Source organism: Cnephaeus nilssonii (assembly GCF_951640355.1).
Source record: "Cnephaeus nilssonii genome assembly, chromosome: 12".
Taxonomy (NCBI): Eukaryota; Metazoa; Chordata; class Mammalia; order Chiroptera; family Vespertilionidae; genus Cnephaeus; species Cnephaeus nilssonii.
Genome location: NC_137083.1, coordinates 7,135,284 through 7,159,793, shown reverse-complemented (window position 1 = coordinate 7,159,793; position 24,510 = coordinate 7,135,284). Strand labels below are relative to the sequence as shown.

At 38.9% G+C, this 24,510-nt stretch overlaps 1 protein-coding gene across 2 annotated transcripts in view; it reads left to right on the top strand.

The window, feature by feature from the left end:
• BBS9 (Bardet-Biedl syndrome 9) overlaps nucleotides 1-24,510 on the top strand; it is a 324,045-nt gene that overhangs the window by 72,026 nt on the left and 227,509 nt on the right. For both annotated transcript variants that reach the window (XM_079785508.1, XM_079785507.1), the window contains exons 7-9: nucleotides 8,431-8,515; nucleotides 9,160-9,343; nucleotides 9,998-10,127. In XM_079785508.1, the coding sequence (XP_079641634.1) occupies nucleotides 8,431-8,515; nucleotides 9,160-9,343; nucleotides 9,998-10,127 (399 nt within the window). The remainder of the gene's footprint in view (nucleotides 1-8,430; nucleotides 8,516-9,159; nucleotides 9,344-9,997; nucleotides 10,128-24,510) is intronic.

The window sequence follows — 24,510 nt, the reverse complement described above, 5'->3', positions numbered from 1 at the left end:
TTTTTTTTTTTATAGGAAAATTAAATGTGTGTTAAGTTGCCACCCTATAGAAAATGCTCAATAACTCTTGGGACTGTTCCCTGAATTATAAACAATAAAACACAGGGTCAGTGGAAAAGCCTGATACAAAGATGCATATATGGAATTATTTTATAACAACAATACAAAAAGAATGTATGTGTACATAGGAAGAATACTGGCAAGAAATACAAGTGTTTTTATGAATGTTTATAAGAGAATGATTCATAATAGAAGTGAATGACCCTGTGAAAGCAGTTTATACTTTTTGCTAGAAATTTTTATTGGTTTTGTTGAGTTGTGTTTAGAGAGACACCTTTTTCTCTTCTATCAGCTACATTTCGATCAAGATTAAAGTTTTGAGTTTTTGGAGGTTGTTTTGTTTGTTTGTTTGTTTAATCCTCACCACCTGAGGATATTTTTTCCATTGGATTTTTAGAGAGAGAGGAAGGTAGGTGGTGAGGGGGGAGAGAGAGAGAGAGAGAGACATGGATGTGAGAGAGACACATCAATTGGTTGCCTCCTGCACACGGGGATGGAACCTGCAACCCAGGTACATGCTCTTGACGGGGAATTGAACCCATGACCCTTTGGTTTGTGGGCTGATGCTCTACCACCGAGCCTCACCAGCCAGGGCTGGAGGGTGTGTATTTGCTGTTGTTGTTGTTGTTGGAAAGGGGAATGAGGAAAAGAAAAATCCATGCTGGGAAAAGAAATAGATTTGGAGACTTACAGTATCTTCAATCACTTTTTTTATCTTACTGATGGCAGCAGTTAGAACTTTAAACGTCTAAGCAACACTTCATTATAGCTTTTCGGTATTATTTTTGGCCGCCCGCTTCCCCAAGGCAGGAAGAAAATATAAATTAATCAGACAACACCTGTACATTTTTGTCTTCAAGTTTCAATATTGTGTACATAGCAAAGCAATGCAGTTTTCCCTTCCTAAGTGGCTTTTGTGAATTATTGTCAAGGCATCTAGGATTCAACACTCTGAAAACAGACAAATGCTTGTGACTAAGCAGAAGTTAACCGACGCAGGTAGTGCATTATTATGTCACATTCCTTCTGTAACTCCTGTGGCTCTTGTCCAAAGGAGATGAATGAGTTGTGGCATTGCTACTGGTAATAAATAAAATATTAGAGTTATCTTGAAAGGCTGAGGAAAATATCTGTATAATACATTCAGGCCTGTCACAATGTAAGCAATATTGAGGAGATCTGCTTTTCAGCTTTCCACCCAGTTCTGTGTCTCAACTCTTGCCAAGGAGCGATACTGGCGGTGCCACACAGGGGTCATCGCACAGAGACTGACTCACTCTTTGAAACATGTGCATAGGAATTAATTTGGTAATAACTTCAGGAGTCACTGGATGAGGGAACGAGGCGTAGGTTTCCTTAATGTGTAAATTCAATCCCACAGGAGCGCACACACTTTTAAGTACGGTGATTCAGCATACCATTCTATTAAATTCATCTACATCTAGGGCTAAAAAACGCACCTGTTTTATGTGGGTCTTTTATAATGATACAAATGCATGGGATATGCGATTATTGTGAAATGATGACAATCAGGGGGTTTATACCATTAAGTAGTATGTTGTATTTCTATATGCTTTCAAGTTTAATAGATAAAATTAAATGATAATCATGGGTGCAATTTAGGATGGGAGAAAGCATGAAAACGGCAGGTTCTTTTGAGATTTCACTAAATATCTTTGTAATCAGTGAATAGAATGCCACCAGTTAGTATAGAAGGTATCATTTTCATTTTTCCCCCCTGAGTTTAATTTCAAACTTTAACAAGAATGAAAAAAAAAAGTTAAATTGGGTCCAAAGAAGAAAAATAAAAATCACCAAGGTTTAGAAAATAGGAGTGATGAGACAACATGGTAGATGTTTAAGAAACAATTTCACTTAAAGAATTAACGAAGAATTTTGATAAAATGTTTCCTACAAGAAAGTTTATAGGACAATTGTTTTAAATTGTAGCGGCGGGGGGGGGGGGGGGGGAATGGAAAACAACCTAAGTGATCAGAGTAGAAGTTCAGATAATGAACATCCATATATCATTTTCATTTTTGCTCCTGATGTTTGATTACTTTAAAACAAGCTCAGTTATGTTTTACGAGGAAGTAGGGAAGGCCGTGGGTCTCCAACTTCAGTGGGCGTAGAATCACCTGGGAACCCTGTCATAAAATGCACGTTTGCAGATTCCCAATTCCCAACACTCTAGATTTTGATTTAGTAATTTTGGGAAAAGTCCTAGAAATTGTCATTGCAGACACACACTCCAGGTTGGATTCTAATTCAGGGACACACATTGAGCGTTTTTTTTTTTGTTTTGTTTTTTTTTTTGAAGTGGGAGAATTGTTTGCTGTTTTTGGAGATGGTAGCTTAGGTACCACTATTCTTTTGGTCATGTTTATCAAAACTTTGAATCATTTTTATTTTTAAAATACATTTTTATTGATTTCAGAGAGGAAGAGAAAAGGAGAGAGAGATAGAAACATCAATGATGAGAGAGAATCATTGATCGGCTGCCTCCTGCATGCCCCACACCGGGGATCGAACCCGAAACCCAGGCATGTGCCCTGACCAGGAATTGAACCATGACCTCCTGGTTCATGGGTCGACACTCAACTGCTGAGCCACACTGGCTGGCTGAATCATTTTTAATTCTCTTTTTCTTTCCTTTCTTGTCAGAGTTATTCAGTCAGTAAATCCTGACCTTTCTATCCTTTTTCCCTTTTATTCAGCCATTGTTGTCCCATTGGGATTGAGGCTTTTATCTTTTCACTTGGATTTATGACTTTCTTACCTCTAGATTTTAGGGTCCTTCTTATAGCTATCATTTAAAACCACCTCTTTAAGCCAGAATTTTTGTTTCTTATTAAAAAAATCCGAATTTTCTTTTTTAAAAAAATATATTTTATTGATTTTTTACAGAGAGGAAGAGAGAGGGATAGAGAGCTAGAAACATCGATGAGAGAGAAACATCGATCAGCTGCCTCTTGCACACCCTCTTCTGGGGATGTGCCTGCAACCAAGGTACATGCCCTTGACCGGAATTGAACCTGGGACCTTTGAGTCCGCAGGCCGACACTCTATCCACTGAGCCAAACCGGTTTCGGCCCGAATTTTCTTATATTGAAATTTAGTGCTCTTTATAATCCAGTCCCATTTTACCTCTATTATGTTGACTTTCAGATTTGGAAGGGACTTTTAAGGGTAATTCGTTCAACTATCCTCCTTTTTTCACCTCCTAGATATATTTCCCTAAAACACTGATTTTTGCACAGTCTCATATATTGCCTTCTTGTATTGTGCTGAGATGTTCCAGGGGATGTCTTGCATGATCAAGTTCCTGAGAGCAGAATGTGCCTTAAATATCTGCTCACTGATGGAATAATTCGGTTTATCGGTTCATTCATTCATTCAGAAAACATTTTTCAAGAGGCTTCTGTGTGCAAAGTACAGGAAATGCAAAGTCAAATAAGACCTGTCTCCTGTCCTCAAGCTGTAAGCACGTGGGGGACGTAGCATATCAATTGGCTGTTTCAGTTCACAGTGATACAGGCTCTGGCGGAACTGTGCACAGGATACGGAGGAGGAACTGGGCACAGGATACAGAGGAGGCCTGCAGGTGGGACCTTTGGATGAGAGCTGGATGTAGGGAGGCTCCCTGAGAAATGCATTTGCCATAGGTTACATTTCTCTCCTCTGTGCTAACACTTCCCTGCACCCCAACAGTGGCTCGTGGTGCATTGTAAGTAGATAATAGGCTTTACATATTTTAAAATATCTTTTTTGAATTTAATTGATAATATTTTGAAAAGAAGATTGTGTCCTTCACCAGTCTTAGGCTCTTGTCAAATGAAAATATTTGGGGTTCTCCATTTATGTCCAGGGCTTTACTCTCTTGCTCATGCTGTACTCTGCCTGGAATGCTTTTCCTTCCTTCTTTGCATATGAAAATAATTTCTGGATGCCTCCCTGATTCCCTTTAGTTCTTCTGTGACCTGGCTTTCCAAGTCACATCTCCTCCTTCTCAATTTAGAGTAGTTTTCCACTGCTTTTCACAAGTACTGTTTATGCTTTCACTGATATTACATATTTGCTTGTTTTTCTTCTTGACTGAGCTAAGTGATCTTTGATGGCAGGGATTTTTTATCCCCTGAAGTGCCCAGCATTGTACCCCGTTGAAAGTAAGTGTTTAAGAAGAACTTGATGAAGGAGTGAAAAGTTTGTAAGGAATGTTTCTATTTTGTTACTGGCTTCTTTTAATGAAAATGATTCCCTCTGGCACAATCAAGAACGTTTTAGCTATAGTTGAAAAGGAACAATGTAAGGCTCTGTATCCAGAGCTTTCCATTTCTAGTAGAGTTCCCCGAGTTAAATATAAAGGTTTCAAAATCTCCTGTTATCCTTTGAGGTGCCAACTATGTTTCATTTGAAAATAAATGATTGCGAAGGGTTTACTTTTGTCCTCTGTGACACCTCAATCCATATTTTAGCTCCTTGCCGCTGTTTTTACGACGTGTTACAGAAGAGCACTAAATTATGTGGTTGAGTTTGTCATTGGTGCTCCACAGGACCCATTAGGCACTTGTGGTTATTGGGCCGAAAAGCACCACCGTTCATCTGGACCTGCTGTATTTGTGATCACTGCCTCTCTGTTCTGAGAAACACGTATGACGCTCTTTCATGGAATCTTATTACATTGGGCCACATTGTTCTTCAGCAGTCTCAACAAGGGAATCTTTTTAAAAAATATTTTATTGGTTGATTGATTTCAGAGAGGAAGGGAGAGGGAGAAAGAGATAAGAACATCAGTGATGAGAGGGAATCATTGATCGGCTGCCTCCTGCATGCCCCCCACTGGGGATCAAGCCCGCAACCTGGGCATGTGCCCTGACCAGGAATCGAACCGTGACCTCTTGGTTCATAGGTCAACACTCAACCATTGAGCCACACTAGCCAGGCTAGGAATCTTATTCTTTAGCTTATATCACTGGACACTTGAATGGTAAGGAAAAAAAATCCAAGTGTTTTCTTTATTTCAGAATTAACAAGTCTGTTTGTAATTCTTTGGTTTTGGTTTAGATTTCCATGTACATTATTGGTCACAGTTAAGAGGATAAGGGAGAATCATCAAATAGATGCTATTATAAGTTTGTCATCATCTATATTTACTGTCAGCTACGTTTAGTAATAAAAGACTCTTCTGAGTCATCTTCCAGGAAGAGAAATGACCTGGATTTGGAAATCAGGAGTCAATTTTGGCTGGGTCTCTGCCTGCTGTTTTGATGTTAATGAGGCCACTTTAGGGCCTCCCTTATTCCTCAGATGAAATAATAACCCTTTGTAGTTATATAAGAAGCTTCAAACAGCTCCAAAGCTTTGGATTTTTGCAACCATCTCATTAATATCCATACCGTCCTCTGGTAGGTTGGTGTCTGCAGGAAATGAGCCACCTCTGTAATGAACCGCCTAAGGTTAGAGCCGTAGCAGGACCAGCTCTGGGTTCATGGCCTGTCACCAGTGCATACCGTTTCTGTTACCGTGAACTGGGAAGAGTAAAACAATCCGATTTAGGGGTTGGAGTGTGAGGCCTAGATACTTGCACTTTGGAAGACACAGTCATTTTGAAAGGCAGGCTCAGTTGGTATGGAGACATTTGCTGCAGCTGCCTACGGGATTTTTTAGTCTAGTTTTACAAGCCTGAGGTCGTCAACCTCCTACCTATTCTGTCTCCTTTCCCATGACTCAGTCCTCCCTGCCATGCATCTCTCCTACACTGTGGTAGCCTTTCATGTCTCTTTTACTGGTGTGTGCCTTTGCTTGTGCTGTTTGCTTTGCCATAAAACCTTTACCTCTTTTTAAAAAACACACACATTTTTATTGATTTCAGAGAGGGAGAGGGAGAGGGAGAGAGAGACAGAAACATCAGTGATGAGAGAGAACCATTAATCGGCTGCCTCCTGCACACCCCACACTGGGGATCGAGCCCACAATTTGGGTATGTGCCCTGACCAGGAATCGTACCGTGACCTCCTGGATCATAGGTCAATGCTCAACCACCGAGCCACGTAAGGTGGGTACACCTTTGCCTCTTTACCAGCACGATGAGTTTTCACTTATTCTTTAAAATGTAGCTTTCTCCTCCTAAACCAGTACCAAGAACATATATGTTCTTCCACTTTGATTTCTGTTTCTGCTGCCATGTTCCCTTGGTACTGCATGCATACCTTCCGTTAGCACAGGGTGTTCTAAGCTACATTTATTTGTTTGTATATGAATCTCTACTGCTTTGGGAGGTACTAATGAATATGGACCATGAGTATTTTTTCCACTGTCAATGCTTCTATCAGACCCCTGCTATCTGTTTATGGAAGGAATGTAATTCATACACATTAAGCTTCTGTATTAACTATAAGACTGGTCTTTATGAATGTCTTGCAGAGTCTCACTTAATTCATAGTCATTCTGCCTCCAACTGAAATTGGAGGCTTTTTACAAATGAAGTATTCCTGATCGAGTAGGATGGTTTTAAAGCTGGTATATGATATATGAACACCACTGTACATTTCAGTGCTTATGTAGATATTTCACATTGCCTTCATTCAGGTCCCAGATGTTCACATGATCAGACATCTTTCTCTTAGACAATATGAGGTGTCTGAATATATCTTTTACTGACTTTCCTCTTAGCTATGGAAGAATAATGCAAGGAGTTCTGATTCAATAGGAAGGGAAGGAACCTATGAGCCTGAAGTTTCTTCATTTAGAGTGTGATCATTACTCTTATGTACCGTTAATTAATGGGAAACAACAAAATAAACTTTCTTGGCTAAATTAGTCATTTCTAAAGTGAATGGTATTTACAAATTATTATTATTTTAAATAGATTTTTATTGATTTCAGAGAGGAAAGGAGAGGGAGAGAGAGAGATAGAAACATCAATGATGAGAGAGAATCATTGATTGGCTGCCTCCTGCATGCCCCCTACTGGGGATCAAGCCTGCAACCTGGGCCTGTGCCCTTGACTGGAATCGAACCCAGGACCCTTCAGTCCACAGGCCAACGCTCTATCCACTGAACCAAACCAGCTCGGGCTACAAATTATTTTAAAGAATGATTTGAGCTAAATGTTACTATTGACATAAAAGCTGTGAAATGCTTATAAAAGTAATAATGTTCATTATTGAGAACTTCTTACATATCAAATAAACTACTAGGTTATTGACCTATCTCCTTATATAAACCATTATCTGTCTGCTAATAAATGAGCACTGCCGAGACCGGTTTGGCTCAGTGGATAGAGCGTCGGCCTGCGGACTCAAGGGTCCCAGGTTCGATTCCGGTCAAGGGCATGTACCTTGGTTGGGGGCACATCTTCAGTAGTGGGTGTGCAAGAGGCAGCTGATCGATGTTTCTCTCTCATCGATGTTTCTAACTCTCTGTCCCTCTCTCTTCCTCTCTGTAAAAAATCAATAAAATATATTAAAAAAAATAAAAAAAATAAATGAGCACCTAATATATACCAGATACTATACTAGACACTATATTACTTTTCTTTTTAATCCTCACCTCAGGATATTTTTTCCATTGATTTTTTTTTTTTAAGAGAGAGTGGAAAGGAAAGGGGCGAAGAGAAACATAGATGTGAGAGAGACATCAATTGGTTGCCTCTTGCACATGCCCCAACGGGAGCTGAGGATCCAGCCTTCAACCCAAGTACATGCTCTTGACTGGGAATCAAACCTGTGACCCTTTGGTCCATGGGCCAATGCTCTAACCACTGAGCAAACTGACTAGGCTATATTACTTTTTAATTCTCTTAACAATGACTGCATCAGAGATTATCATTCCCATTTTATACACGCGGAATATAAGACACAGAGTGTTTAACTTGCCAAAATTCACTCAACCTCTAAGTGATTTAGCTAGGGCTTAGATTCAGGTCTTCTTGGTTCCATCGATTACATATTAATAATTTCTGCTGCATCTGGCTGCTTTCCATTATTTACACTTTTCTTCTATTTGGTGTTTTGGTACTAGATCTTTCTTGAGTATTGTTATTTGTCACATAAAATTTTAATGGAAATGCTTTGATAGTTGGCAGAGCTATATTCCCAATATTGAATTTTAGGACATATGGTTATAATTTCTTGATCATGACAGTTTTACATAGTCTTATGTCACAGTATAATTTAGTAAGAATTCAATCTTAAATTTTACAGTTTTTAAAACCAAGGTAAAAGTGGTTCATTAGGTTTATAGATTATGTGTTTTATTTACTTCTTTTTCTTGATCAGCTTTATTGAGGTTATCTGCTCTTAAAGTTTAAAATAATTTCTACTTTTAAACTCTAAAGTCATTTACAATTATTTCATATCTTTCAAACAGATACCAAGTACTCGCTTTTGCAACAGATGCAGATAAAAGACAGGAGACTGAACAGCAAAAACTTGGTTCTGGAAAAAGACTTGTTGTAAGGCCATTTTTTTAAATATAAAATTTCAGCAATGTTACATTTATTTTGTTATTGATTTATTTTGTTATTTTTTAAAATTAAATTTTTTCTATTTTTCAATTACAGTTGACATTATTATATTATATTAGTTCCAGGTGTACAGTATAGTGGTTGGACATTTATATAATTTACAAAGTGATCCCCCGATACGTCTAGTACCCTACACGCCTGGCACCATACATGGTTACAATATTATTGACTATATTCCCTATGCTGAATTTTACATTCCTGTGACTGTTTTGTAACTACCAACTTGTAGTTTTAAGCCTTTCATCATTTCCACCCAGTCCCTCACCCCCATCTGGCAACCATCAGTATCTATGAGTCTGTCTGTTTTGTTTGTTTCTTTATTTAATTCTTTAGATACCACATATAAGTGAAATCATACAATATTTGTCTTTGTCTGTCTGACTTATTTCACTTAGCATATTATCCTCTAGGTCCATCCATGTTGTTGTTGTAAATGGTAAGATTTCATTCTTTTTATGGCCGGGGAATATTCTATTGTATGTATCTACCACATCTTCTTTATCCAGTAGTCTATGGATGGGTACTTAGGTTGTTTTTTTGCAACTAAATTAATCTTAGGTTTTCCTTTGCAGGTAGATTGGACTCTAAATATTGGAGAGCAAGCCCTTGATATATGTATTATGTCTTTCAATCAATCAGCATCTTCTGTTTTTGTTCTTGGTGAAAGAAACTTTTTTTGCCTTAAGGATAATGGTCAGATTCAATTCATGAAGAAACTTGATTGTAGCCCAAGTTGTTTTCTCCCGTACTGCTCAGGTGTGTAGCGAGATTTTCTTTTCTCTCTTCCATGTGTCAGGGCTGTGTTGTTTACACCAGAAAAAGGCAAACTCACATGCATATGAACATCTAGGAAAATACTTTTAAACTGAACATGTAATGGAAATTTTAACTTTGAAAGTTTGAATAGAAGTTTGATATAAAGCACACACTTGGGTTTGTCAGTCATTTTACTTTGTACAAAAGGATTGTAGAATTGGCCCCAGGCGTACGTTGCTGCTTTCCAAAATGAGGCTGTTCACCATGCTTCCAAGTGAACATCAGACCCCTCTGTAAGCGGAACGGAGCATAGTGATGCCGAATAGAATGACTTTTCTGTAGTGAGTGCCCAGAAAATCATTAGCTTCAATGTGTTAAATATTAATGAAACTCAGGCTTTCTAGATGAAATGCAGAAATATTGGCTAGTATCTGGTTATAGTTTTCAAGTCTATAATTTTTTTCCTTTTAGATATTGGCAGCTTGAAGTTGGAAAATCATGTTTTATTACTTAAAATCTTTACACATTAACATCAAGATATTATAATTAGCTTGTATCATAAATCCCCTAAAAGGGATATAATATATACTAATATACTGTTGCTAATGACTGTCTCCTTTTTAGCCTTAAAAAAATTATTTTTTCACCCTACAGTTTCTGAAGGAACAGTAAATACTTTGATTGGAAACCACAATAGCCTGCTGCATGTTTATCAGGACGTGACCCTGAAGTGGGCCTCTCAGCTTCCCCACGTGCCTGTCGCAGTGAGAGTGGGCTCTTTACGGTAAGTGGTCTAATTTGACTTTTTTTAAAAAAGAGAATCTTAGTCAAGGAATTATTCTGAATTTTTATGAAACAATGGCAAGTGATTTTACTAAAAAAGGAATTTTACTAAAAAAGTGGCATTGTAGTGTGAGTGTCAACAATGGAAATATTTTAAAATATAAGTTTTATTGGAGAAGAAGGATATAAAAATTCTTAATTAGAACAATGAATCATTTTTATTTGGTATTTTAGTGACATATCCTTTGTAAATTAAAAATTTCAAGAAAATAGTTTGCTTGAGAGATTATTATTATTATTATTATTATTATTATTTTTAACCCTCAGCAGAGGATATGTTTTTTTATTGATTTTAGAGAGAGAGGGGGGAAGATATATATCTTTTAGAGAGAGAGAGAGAGAGAGAGAGAGAGAGAAAGAGAAAGAGAGAGATATGAGAAACATCCAATAGTTGCCTCCCGTACTTACCCCAACTGAGGATTGAACTCGCAACCTTTTGGTGTATGGGACAATGCTTCAACTAACTGAGCCACCCAGCCAGGGCTAGATTATTATTAATAATTTCTTCAAGCATTTGATGGGTTTCATTTGGAGATCACTTATTGTTAGACTGTGAGAATGTTACGCTACAAAACTTGTTTCAGACTATGTCCAATGGTGCAGAATCACTAATGATTGTGTTTAAGACAGTTTAGATTTTAAATAGGACCATTTTGCATTTAGAGTGAAAGACAAAAATTTGTATTTTAATACTAAATTAACAAAATTTATGAAAAATGAGAGAAAGGAGATACCTAAGTGTGTAATTTTAAAAAATTCTCAGTATAAAATGCAAGATCTCAGATTATGTTTGGGAACTGAAAATCTCGGTATGTGTAGAGAAACTCACTTTCTATAAACTGTCATAGGTTCCCAAATCTATTCAGTTCTGCTTATTATATCATTTTATTGAACATTTAAAAACCATATGTAGAATTCATCAGTGACATCTACAGTATCTGATCAGTGCGATTAATCCCCCAAATTAAGAGGTTGAATGTTATGCATCACATCATGACACTTTGGCCAATAACAGTAGTCCCATAAGACTATAATGGAGTTGAAAAATTTGTGTAGTTTAGTGACATTGTAACTGTCATAACAATTAATGCAACATAGGCCACGTTGAGTGACTGACCTGGAAGGAAAATACAAAAGTAGAAAATCAGTGATGGTTATTGCTTGCCAGTCAGGCATGTCCATTCCGCCGTAGCTACGATCTTGAAGAATAAAAACAACATGACGGAAACTGTTAAAGGACCTGCTTCATTGAAGACAACAAGACTCACAAAAATTCAGGGAGGCTCTGTATTAGACTCGGAGAACCTTCTGATGACCAGACACAGATATGTATCTCTTTCAGCACCATGGTGATCATGGCGAAAGCAAAAGGATTGTTTGTGATGTTGAAAGAAAAGGCTGGACCTGATCACCGTTTCGAATTTAATGCTAGCTCTGGGTGGTTTAAATGATTCATAAATCTTCACTCAAACTATGTACGGTGTCAGATGGGTATTAGATTTATCAGGGGGATCACTTAGTAAGTTGCATAATGTCTAATCACTGGATTGTGTACCTGCAGCTAACATATGTCAACTGGAATTGAAAAATAAAATATTGTTTAAAGTGAAAAATAAAAGTAAAAAAGGTTTGAGAATTGAAAAAAAAAATCATTATCTAGCCGAAACCGGTTTGGCTCAGTGGATAGAGCGTCGGCCTTCGGACTGAAGGGTCCCAGGTTCGATTCTGGTCAAGGGCATGTACCTTGGTTGCGGGCACATCCCCAGTAGGGGGTGTGCAAGAGGCAGCTCGTCGATGTTTCTCTCTCATCGATGTTTCTAACTCTCTATCCCTCTCTCTTCCTCACTGTAATAAATCAATAAAATATATTAAAAAAAATCATTATCTATATATATAAAAAGCCAGCGACCAGAATGCCATAATGACTGGAATGACCAGTGGCTATGATGCCCTCTGCGGCCAGCGAACCACCCGATTGGGAGGTGGGGCAGGCTGGCCAACCTCCTGTGGCCTCTCGCCCCAGCTGGCCCCGCCCCCAGTTGGCCTGAAGCCCCTCCCCCTGGCCAGCCCCACTCCTGATTGTCCCCCCACCCCAATTGTGGGCAGGGCCCGCTGGCTAATCACCCATGGCCCCTCCCCCCAGCCGGCCCAGCCCTGATTGGCCACATCAGGGTGGGCCGGCTGGCCAACCTCCCGCCGCCGTCTCCTCCTCCTGACAGGTCCAGCCTTGATCCACCATGATTGGTATCCAGGCCAGCTGGATCCCACCCGTGCATGAATTCGTGCACTGGGCCTCTAGTTCATTGCATAATGTGAAAGTGAGTGGGAGTCTGTGAGTGCTGGGGTGAAGGCAGCTAGAGAATTTTTGGAAACTTTCAATGTGCTGATTGTGGAGGAAAATTACTTGCCAGAGCAAATATTCGATGTGGAGGAAACCTCCCTGGTCTGGAAAGGGATGCCTGAAAGCACTTTCATCCACAAGGAGGCCAAGTCAGGCCAGGTTTTAAGGCTTTTAAGGACAGTGGAACAGTCTTGCTTGGGGGCAATGTTGCAGGCTACAAATTGAAACCTTTGCCATTTGGCACAGTGAGATCCTCAGGGCCTTCAAACGTATGAATAAACACCCCCTCCTCCCAGGTACTACAGGTGCCATAAGAAGTCATGATGACGCAGCTCTTCCTCCAAGATGCCATATTCAGTTGCTTTGCTAGTGAAATTGAGAAGTGATGTTTGATAATGCTCCCGATATCCTCTTTTTTTTGGTGATTTTCATCCCAATATCAAAATGTTTCTCTCGCCAAATATCACCTCTTTGATCCAACCAATAAATCAAAGAGTTATATCAGCTTTTACCTGGGGACTACCTTTGCCCAGGCGATTGCTACAACTGAGGAAGATGCTGAGAAAACACTGATGCAACTCTGGATGGATTACAACATCCAGGACTGCATCAAGAACCTTGCTTGGGTGTGGGATGATGTCACAAGAAGTACATGAATAGCTTCTGGTAGGAGACACTCAAAGAGGCTCGTGCATGACTTCAAGAGATTTGCCAAGGACGAGGAAGTTGCAAAAATCAACAAGGCTGTGGTTGAGATGGCAAATGACTTTAAACTGGGTTTGGATGAGAATGGCATTGAGGAGCTCCTTGATGTGGTTCCTGAGGAATTAACTAATGAGGTGTTGTTGGAACTGGAATGAGGAAGAGACAAAAAAAAAAAAAAAACTATAGGAGAAGAAAAGGAGAGCCTTCAAGAAAATTCACAGCGAAAGTTTTAACAGAAGTTATTGCAGACCTCACCAAGCTCCTTAAAAAGTTTGAAAACATGGACCCAACACCAAATGGTCTCATTAATAGGGAGGAATGTTTGTGGTGCTTACAAGCAAATCTATGATGAGAAAAAGAAGCAAATTAAGCAAACCACCATGCACGTACTCTGAAAACACTGACACCTTAAGAGCCTCAGGAGAGGACGGCACCATGCGTGTTAGTGCCCCTGCAGACCTTCCGGAACGACAAGTTGTGGAGTGGAAGGCAGTGATGTTAATGATCTGGACCCAGTGTAGGCTTAGGCTAGTGTGTGTATTTATGTCTTAGCTTTTATTTTTTTTCTATTTCTATACTTTTATTGATTTCAGAGAGGAAGGGAGAAGGAAGAGAGATAGAAACATTAATGATGAGAGAGAATCATTGATCGGCTGCCTCCCACACACCCCCTATAGGAGATCCAGCCTGCAACCCAGGGATGTGCCCTGACCAGGAATCCAACTGTGACTTCCTGGTTCATAGGTCGATGCTCAACCACTGAGCCACACCAGCTGGGCAAGGCTTCTGTCTTCCTGGGCGGTACAGGCTTGTAGTCTCAGAGCAATAGGCTGGACTCTGCAGCCTAGGTGAGTAGTGGGCCATACCACCCGGGTTTGGGTAGGTGCCCTGTACTACATTCCCACAATGACGAAATTGCCTAATGACTCAGAATGCATTCTTGTCGTTGGGCGATACATGACTGTATTATTATTATTGAAGCTCAAATAAGGGCACTCATATGTTGCACTAATGGTTAATCTGAAACCTGAATATTGAAAAAATGGAAACTTTAGAAAACAATGAATATTTTAAAAGAAGTTGCTTTCTCATGTTTTATATTTGCTAGGCAGTTAACACAAATTACAGTTATTTTGTATTTGAAAAATTTAAAAGAAAAATTTAAAAGTTTGAGATTGGCTTTTGCAGTGTCCAGACATTTTACATCGGATTTACTTAGAAGGATTTAGAACAGGAAAAACATCTTGCCAGCAGGGCCATGCCAAGTATTTCTCTTCTGGGAGAGTAATTCTCGCAGCAGTACATATATCCATCCAAGAGTTGTTCTCTCTGGCCCCCAGGTGACAGCTCAGGTGCAGGAAGACAGATCCATGCTGGTGGGTATGGCTTTTCGTCTCCATGCCCCTCAGGAGCCAGTATCTTCAAATCCTAAAAAGCCATTGTGGTTTTTGCATGTTTGTGGAACATGGGAGAGGGATATAGAGAAAGACTTTACTGAGACCATTGAGTTGAAATACTTATTTTACACATATATTATTTACAAGGAACTTGCCTGTGTCAAGAGTCATGTACTCAGAAGCTGAAAGATACGGCTTCTCAGCAGATATTTATGGTTAATTTATAGTTTCTGGTCCAGATGCAACTTACAAGTCAAGGGTCCAATAGTAACAGAAATTATTATGATTAAAAAACCAAATTTTCATGCAGTGTGCATCAAGATGCTTATATTAAGAAATAGCCTGTTGGATCTAAATGTTTTCAGTATTATAATTTTAAATAATTAAGTGTAATTATTGCCATTAATGATTTCCACAGTTAATATAAAGCAATAACTCATTGGGAGATATTTCTTATTTTTATATACATTAACATAAAAAGTATAGGATTAGACTGTTTGAAGGAATTTCATTGTAATTTTTTGAAAAATTAAAAAAGTGATTACTGATTTAGTTATAGCATATTTATATTTAGAAGTTATTATCTGAAATTAGAAACGCTGAAATAATTTCGCTCCTGCTTTTGATTATCTTTAGGGCTAAACTATTTTTTGGTAGAAGCTTCCTTGGCTGAATGTGTTTATTTGTAAAGGAAATTGCTGCTATTTTAATATGTTTCTTTTTAGTGAATAAGAAATATTGGATTTGGATCAAGTAGATGCAATTATACTTAATAACAGCATTTTGCTCAGAAACTAAGATGCTTTATTTCCTCCCACTCCCACCTACTTGGCAGTCCTAGTCCTCTCCACCTTGTTTATTATAAACCAATTCTAAATCTGTCTGCGTTTTCTTCTTTCCTTTTGGGGTAAACGGCATTCTTGATTAGATAGAGTTCTTTTAGTTTAGTTATTTTAATTTTTGTGGGTTGGACTATGGGAATGTGAAACAAGCATACAGTTTACAGAATCAGAAGAGCCCGAATGGGATATGCTCTTTAAATCCTTAGCTATTATTGTTTTCCATTTATATTGAAGCCTGGCCAAGTATCTTACCTCTGCTGTGTTCAGTTTCCCAAACGACAAAGAAAGATCATCATTTATCAGTAACATTATTCTCTCTGGAGACAAGACATACACCTAAAGTGGAGGTGTATCTGAGTGAACATCCAGTGAGGGCAACCTTTCCACGCTTTGGCTGGCAGCCTTGGCCATTGTGCTTTAAAGTCTTGTTGTAGCTCATTTTATAGTATAAACAATTTGGTATGGTACTTCGGTATTTTACTTCCCTGGCTGTATCCACAATGGTGACTTATGTCCATGTTTACCCGATATTTTTTTTAGCTTTCGTTGAAACAGTATTCTTGACCAGAATGGTTTCCCCATTTCTTCTCTGGATTTTCAAATTTCTTCTGTCTTAGAGTCCTAACTCAAGTCATATCAATAAGCCTCCCCTATCGACCCTGGCCTCCTCTGAGGTTCTATGATATTTATACTATGTTGGTGACTGCTGTCTGATTTTCCTGACTTCCCAACTCGATCATACACTTCTCGATGTATGGACCTTGTCTCCTTTTGTATGTCACTGAATCACAGTCAGAAAGCTGAACATACGGCATATGCTCGCTACTTACAAAGAAGTCACTGTGGTTTGTGTGTGTCAGCGGGAGGGTGGCTGGGAAGACCTTATTGGAGCTTTAAGTTGAAGAACTTTTTTACATATGAAAAATTGGGACTCATCGATGGAAGGATATTATTTCTTTGAGAACAAATAAATTTATTAGGATAGTGTTTTTCTTTCTTTTTTTAGCTTAACTTTTGCTATTATCATTCTTTTTATACTTTGTAGAAGTATGTATGTATACACACACACACACATATATATATGTGTGTGTGTGTGTGTGTGTGTATATATATATATATATATATATATATATATATATAGAGAGAGAGAGAGAGAGAGAGAGAGAGAGGTAGAAATATCAATGAGAGAGACATTATCAATTGGCTGCCTCCTGCATGCCCCCTATTGGGGATTGAGCCTGCAACCTGGGTATGTGCCCTGACCAGGAATAGAACCCAGAACCTCTTGGTCCATGGCACGATGCTCAATCCACTGAGCAACACCAGCTGGGCCTACCTTTTAATTCCTAAAAATAATTTCTGTTCAAGCTAGAGATTGAGCAGTATAGTGCCTTTGTTGTTTTTTTTGTTTTTTGTTTTTTGAAAATATTTAAAAATAAAGTGTTAACCTTTTTAGAAGATACAATCATTGAATGGTGGCTGAGCTCTTGATTTTACACAGAAAATATTAGTCTTTAGTAATTGGATATTTGCTGTTTTCCCTGAATATTGGGTTTTATTTCGTACAGTGTTTATTATAGCTGAATTCTAGCTAAATGAAAGAATTTGCATACCTTCATGAAATTTGGCACAGTGGGTTTTGACATTAGTATGATTATTTCCCTAACTTTCCTTTCTCCCCATTATAATGTAGTATTTATATTCTTTCTGTGATTCTTTGGAAATTTTGTTTTTGGTTATAACGGATGCTTTTGGCATTGTAATTAAATGAAGTTTAATTTAGCTCATTTTAAGGTGTTTAAGTTTATAGAGTTTCAGTGTTTTCACCATTATTTTTTCCTGAGAAGTCTAGCTCCTTCCCCCATTTTTTATTTGTTTGTTTGGTTTTTTTTTGCCCTTTCATTCTATTTGGGAAGTAAAAAATGTATATATTTTTTCTGTATGAATAGGGATAAATCCATTTTAAAGAAACCCACTGTAACTTAAGTGGCATAGCATATAATTGGGATTTTAACCAGAAATGTTACATAGGGCAAGAGAGCCCCTGTCAGAAAAGGGGGGCCTCAGTTCGGGGCCTGGTGGGCCTGCTAATGCAACCCAATAGAGTATAACTCAATATAAGGAGTTGTAGCCCGGCTGGCGTGGCTCAGTGGTTGTGCGTTGACTTACTGGTATGGACCAGGAGGTCACGGTTCGGTTCCTGGACAGGGCACATATCCAGGTTACAGGCTCGATCCCCAGTGAATGCCCGCAGAAGGCAGCTGATCAATGATTCTCTCTCATCATTAATGTTTCCATCTCCCTTTCCCTCACCCTTCCTCTCTTAAAATCAATAAAATATATTAAGATAAGGAGTAGTAGGGGAGGGAGAATAGAATTGATCATATTTGGCATATTTTTTTCTTTCATTTATTGTTAACTCAGTAACCATGATTTGGACAAATTGTTTATGTCAATTCTGTTGAAGCATTTTGGGGGTAGAATGAGTTGTATTATTTTTGATGGCCATCCTTACCTGCATGCACATACTTCCATTGTGAGGTCAATGTCTTTAATAAAGCAGTCTCTAGATTGCATATTGATTGAATTTTCTATTGATTGAGCAAGAATTGTGCTTGCAGTGTCCTTATAGCCACGTGGCTAAGCCAGCCTGTCATTTGATAAGTTACTTTTACACACTTCCTTATTGCTACTTGGGTAGTTTTATTCACATGAAAGAGACTTACCGTACTCTTATAAATAAATCAAGAAACTGTATCTTTATTGGTATTTGTCAGTTGGAATTATAACCCTCAGAAAAACTCTCCTTATGAAAGTCAGAGATCTGCTTGGTCTCATGCTTTTATTGTCATCTTTTTTATGCAATAATGTAAAACACAGCGTCTTCCACTCTCATGAAAAATTTATTAGTAATTACAGTTCCAGATTGTTTGACTTTGTACCAGTCCATAGTAAATCTGTTTAATTTGCCTGCCAGAGGTTTTAGAAATACTGTATAGCCAAGGATGAGGAGTTGCACTTGAATGCTAGTTGGGCTTATACTTTTCTGTTTTATAAATTAAATGTCTTAATGGTGGAATTCTTATTACCATGTATTTCCATCGAAACATTTCTTTAGACATATTATCACTGAGACTGTGAGCCTCTGTTAAAAAATGAAGTTCTCAGGCTAAACAGAAAAGTGCCTTTGTGTTTTGAAAAAAAAACAAAAACACACAACAAAACACGAAGAGGCAGAAAACAAAAAGAGGCAGATACCTGTATACTTTGTTTTGAATCTCTAGCCATTAACAGGCATGGGAGTTAATTTGATAGTAAACATGGGATGGGGATACGGACGCGGAGTCAGTTGTTCAATAGGATTGCATCCAGCAGGAACGTACTCCTTTTAGAGTAAGCACATGCCTCCTTGCCCCGGGAGGCCCAGAGGCCATTGGTGCCAGTTGGCGGCTTGCTTCCATCTTTCCTGGAAACACATGCCATGGCACATCTTTTCTCCTCATTTCACAGACCCTGATTTCAAAGGTAGAATGAGGTATTTTTTTTTTTAATATCTCAGTGTTCTAGAGGAAAAAGCTTACATTTTCTAAGTTGTTACTTACTGAGAATATAAACATGAAACGGAGTGATTTCTTGGCAGTGTGAGTTTTACATGCTGCCATGAACTTTGGAACCTTAGGTGGACTTAGTTGCTTTACCCTACTCACCAGTAGGGAGTGCAAATCTGGTTATTGTTGAAATAAAAAAGAATACGTGTAAATGTGTAAATCTTACTGTGGGCTAAAGTTGAGTGACTTAAAATCAGAATCAATTGTTGCCTGGAAGAAATGCCAGAACCACACAGTCTTATTGCCTGCTGGGCACTGGCATCGCTGCGCCATCGGGGTCTTAAATTCTAATAAGAATCGCATCAGTACCCTGTTCAAAACATGTGAAGGGTTTAAGTATTAGGTTTAATTAGAAACAGTCACTAACTCCCTATATCAAGCATGTCAAACTCACAGCCGGTGGGCCGCATGCCGCTGGCCGAGAGTTTGACATGCTTGCCTTACATCTTTAAAAAACAGATCTAGGAGAATGATGGTACATTTCTTCATTTTAAGAGAAGAGAATATTGATTAGAATTACTAAGAGTTGTAAATATAATACAGTCAATATCATGTCACCATTTAAGTCCTCTTTGTAACTTTAACTTGAAACTTGGAAGTAAGTCAGGTCTCACCTGGTAAAATAGGGCTCTGAAATGGGGATCTATATTCAGTGGTGACCTGCCTGTAGGCAGGGAAAATCTACTAACTTGTGTTCACTGAGCTACAGTGTACTGTGAAATTAAGTGTAAAATAAAAAGTTATTACCTGCTTTTAAAAAGTTTATTAAATGTTTTTTATTTATTTTTTTAGAGAGAGGAAGGGAGAGAGAGAGAGAGAGAGATAGAAACATCAATGGACCCTAACCGGTTTGGCTCAGTGGATAGAGCGTCAGCCTGCGGACTCAAGGGTCCCGGGTTCGATTCCGGTCAGGGGCATGTACCTTGGTTGCGGGCACATACTCAGTCGGGAGTGTGCAGGAGGCAGCTGATCAATGTTTCTCTCTCATCGATGTTTCTAACTCTCTATCCCTCTCCCTTCCTTTCTGTAAAAAATCAATAAAAAAAAATATAAAGAAACATCAATGAGAGAGGAACATCATTCATTGGCTGCCTCCTGCATGTACCCCCACTGGGGATTGAGCCCACAACCTGGGCATGTGCCCTGACTGGGAATCAAACCAGCAACCTCCTGGTTCCTGGGTCGATGCTCAACCCCTGAGCCATAACGGTGAGGTATTTATTACCTGCTTTTTTGATGTGTTAAAAAGAGAGAGGAAGATACCCATATACTTCATTTTGAATGGGCAATTTTTAAAAACCACAGAGGAAAACTACTAATTCAATGTTAAAATGTTTTTGTTTTAATTAAGTAGAAGATGACAGAATGCCATTATTAAACATTGATTCATTAACATAGAACCTATATTATAATTAGAAATTGTATTCAATGAAATTATATACCCGAAACCTATATGATTTTGTTAACCAATGTCATCCCAATAAATTCCTTAATTAGTTAGTGTCTAAAATCTGGTCTTTAAAAAAAAAATTGAGTAAAGTTTTGTTAAAATTAGAATAATTCTTGTCCGGGTTACTTAAGGGCTATAATTTAGAAATACTTCAGAAAAATCAAGCGATAATTGTTATGTGTTGCGTTTAGGGAGATGGTTGTCATCTTTCTTGTATTATTTCCCCACAATACATATCTTTCTTCTAGCTTGTGCATATTTCATGAGAATTCATACTCATTTTTGAAAAAGTCTTTCAAGATTATGTCACATTTGAGTTTAGGAAATCCAGTTGTGACCAGATGTAGTACTTTATCCTTAGGGATATGAAAAATGAATTAATACAGTACCTTGAATTTTGGTAAACCTCATTTAAAAATATTTTTATTGATTTTAGAGAGATAGAAACATCAATGATAAGAGAGAATCATTGATTGGCTGCCTCCTGCATGCCCCCTACTGGGGATTGAGCCTGCAACCTGGGTATGTGCCCTTGACCGGAATCGAACCTGGGACCCTTCAGTCTGCAGGCCGACGCTCTTCACTGAGCCAAACCAGCTCGGGCAGTAAGCCTCATTTTTAAGCTGTTTGAACCATCCAGGTGATATTCAGATGTAGTGAAGTCGCTAGCCCCTAGAAGCACAGTGAGATCTACAGTATTTGGCTTCGTAAAGACAAACTCAACTGAACAGCAGTGCTAAATGAGGTTCATTCAGAAAGTCATATAGCATATGAACAAGACATTTGTCTTCCAGTGTGAATTCGAATAGGTCTTAGCTCTCCAGCCGAGGCTCTTTCTGTGGCCAGGGTTGGAGTCCTATGATGTGTCTTTAAGGCCACACTAGTTTCGAGCCAGGGAGTCTATCTTCTCCCCCTGAGGTGTTCTCCAGGGAACTGACTTATATTATAGAATTGGCATTTCTGCAGCGGCCGCCAACCGGTGGTCCGTGGACTACTGGTGGTCCGTGAGGTCTGAAAGGTTGGCGACTGCTATCTCAGAGAGTAGATTGGTGGTTATTGGGGGCTGGGAGTGGGGGCGATGGAGAGATGCTGATCGAAGGGTACAAGCTTTCAGTTATAAGGTGAATAGGCTCTGGGGATGTAATGGACAGCACGATGACTGTAGTTAATAATACCGAGTTTGAACTTGAATTTGCTAAGACCTTAAGCATTCTCCACAAAAGAAAAACAAAAGACAACCATGTGATGTGATGGATGTGTTAAGTAATCTGATTGTGATAATCATTGCACAGAGTATATGTATGTGCAATCACATGAACCATACCTCAGTAAAGCTGAAAAAAAAAAAAGGTGAGGCATTTCTTACTTTTACATAGCGACCACCCTTGTCCAGTTCCTTTCTGCTTGGCAGTGAGTTGGTATTCGACGAGTGGTGGTTGAATGACTGACTGAAGTGATTTCTGAAGGAATGGTCTGAAAGCAGGTGACGGTCAGCAGGGTCAGAGGCATCCTGCTTCAGAGCCTGAACACGCTGCCTGTGGCGCATGGAAAGGGCATTATTTAGTTGGGCTGGAATGCATTTGTTATAGGAATAAGTTAAAACTATGGCCGCAAGCAAGGGTTTTCAATTTTGTGGGAATTTAATTTAGTCTCGTGAACCTGTCTTCTCTTCTATGGATGATGGGGATTCATTTGTGGAACACTCGTTTTTTTAGGTCAGGCATTTTATTCACCTTTTTAATTCGCTCAGACATGGATGAATACCTCACAACGAGTCTTAGATCCATCTTCCATAAAGGGCATGATTGCAATTTGAATTTCTCGAATGCATAATTATTTACTATGCTAATGAGCATGCCTGTACTCTTACTTTAGATTGTAGAAAAGAAATTTGAAAAGGATTATGTTTTTATTGATGCTGACTTTTATGTCAGCGGTCATGAGTTCAAGTATTTTATGTACAAAATGTCTCATTCTACTTTATAGAAAGCTTATTTGATTATCTTGTAACGGACTTTGTCAATATTTGTTTTATATAATTGGCATGAAGATATTTTATAGTCTTATCAAACTTGTATCCATATACGTTAGCATTGACTACGTGAACTGTAATATTATAAGAAAACTAAATAGGAGGGGTTTTAGCAAAAAGAATTGATAATTAGAAGTACACAATACTCGAATGCTCTTTGGGAAAAACATAAGACCTTTTTCCTTTTTAAAAAAAAAATGGTTTTATTGATTACAGAGAGGAAGGGAGAGGGAGAGAGAGGCAGAAACATCAATGATGAGAGAGAATCATTGATTGGCTGCCTCATGCGTGTCCACTATTGGGGATAGAGCTTGCAACCCGGGCATGTGCCCTGACTAGGAATTGAACCAGTGATACTCATGGGTCAATACTCAACAACTGAACCACACCAGCCGGGCAACACCAGACTTTTTTTTTTTTAAATATATTTTATTGATTCTTTACATAGAGGAAGGGAGAGGGATAGAGAGCTAGAAACATCGATGAGAGAGAAACATCGATCAGCTGCCTCCTGCACACCCCCTACTGGGGATGTGCCCGCAACCAAGATACATGCCCTTGACCGGAATCGAACCTGGGATCCCTCAGTCCTCAGGCTGACGCTCTATCCACTGAGCCAAACCAGTTTTGGCTACTTTTTAATGATGAAGTAGACAAGTAGAGGACTCACAGGCAAAAGACTAATTGCTCACAAGAGAGGGGATGAGTCCGCATACCTTGGAGAACATATAGATTTCTATCTGGGTATTGAACACGTTCATACCTTATAATGGAAACTTCTGTTGTTTCCATTGAAACAATGTTTCCTGAGGTCACATAATGTCATCTAGGAAACAGTGTAAGTAAAGAAAATTTATAATAAAATTAAGTCTGGTTTTGGCTAAGTAGGATTTAGTGGAGTGCTTTGTCTGTCATTTCTCTTTGTATTGTCTATGGTTTCTTGCCTTTTCTGTGCATCTAAATAACATTGTGTCTTGTTTAATTAACAGATCAGATCCAGTATCTATAGACCACTGGGTCATAGTGATTCATATATTTTTACTTTTCTACAATTGTTATTAATATATTTTATTTTCCAACAATATCTTTTATTCTCCATTACATATTACATACCTCTTTATTTCACCACTTTCTGCTTTTGAGAGACTTTTTCCCCCTTCTGTATGAAGAGATTTGAACAAAGTTTTGCATGTGGCTTTTTAACTGCTAGGAATATTTTCATGCTGCTTGGTTTCTCAGTGGAGCACAAGTTACTTTGCCCTAATGTGGGGGCATCTTAAAGACATTTTCGCCCTACCTCTCAGAGTGGTCTAGAACTTCTGAATGGAAAGCACAGAAGCATAAAACTGTGCATCCTAGGGTAATATGGATTTCCTTAGAAGGCACACAGGTATGTAATTTATTCTGTACTGGAGGCCTGGTATATGAAATTCATGCATGGGTAGGCTTCCTAGGCCTGGCCAGTGATCAGCCAGTGATCAGGGTGGATCAGATTCCCCACCTCCCTGCCTCCTCCTAGCCACCATAGAGTGGTCCCCGCCCTCCCTTCCGCGCCCCCTGCTGGTCGCCTGCCATGTTCCACGTCGCTCCCTGGTGGTCAGTGTACGTCATTGTGAGTGATCAAACTCCCGTTCTCCTGGTCGAACTCCCGAGGGGACACTTTGTATATTAGCCTTTTATATATATAGATTATATGATGCTGGAGCAATAGGACTACTTCAGAGTATCTTTCCATTTGCTATCATCAGCTGCCTCCTCCCTCCCACACAAAACCCTTCCATTTATGTATGTATGCATTTCCATAATTACCTTTCCCGCCCTGCACAGTGATGGATGTGGGTGGCTTTCTGCAGGGGGAACAGGAAGGAGGCCTTGGCTGCGGCTGGTGCTGATTTAAGGCACTTGCCCTCTCACTGGTAATGCAGCTAAGCTCTCAGCTGCTGGAGACC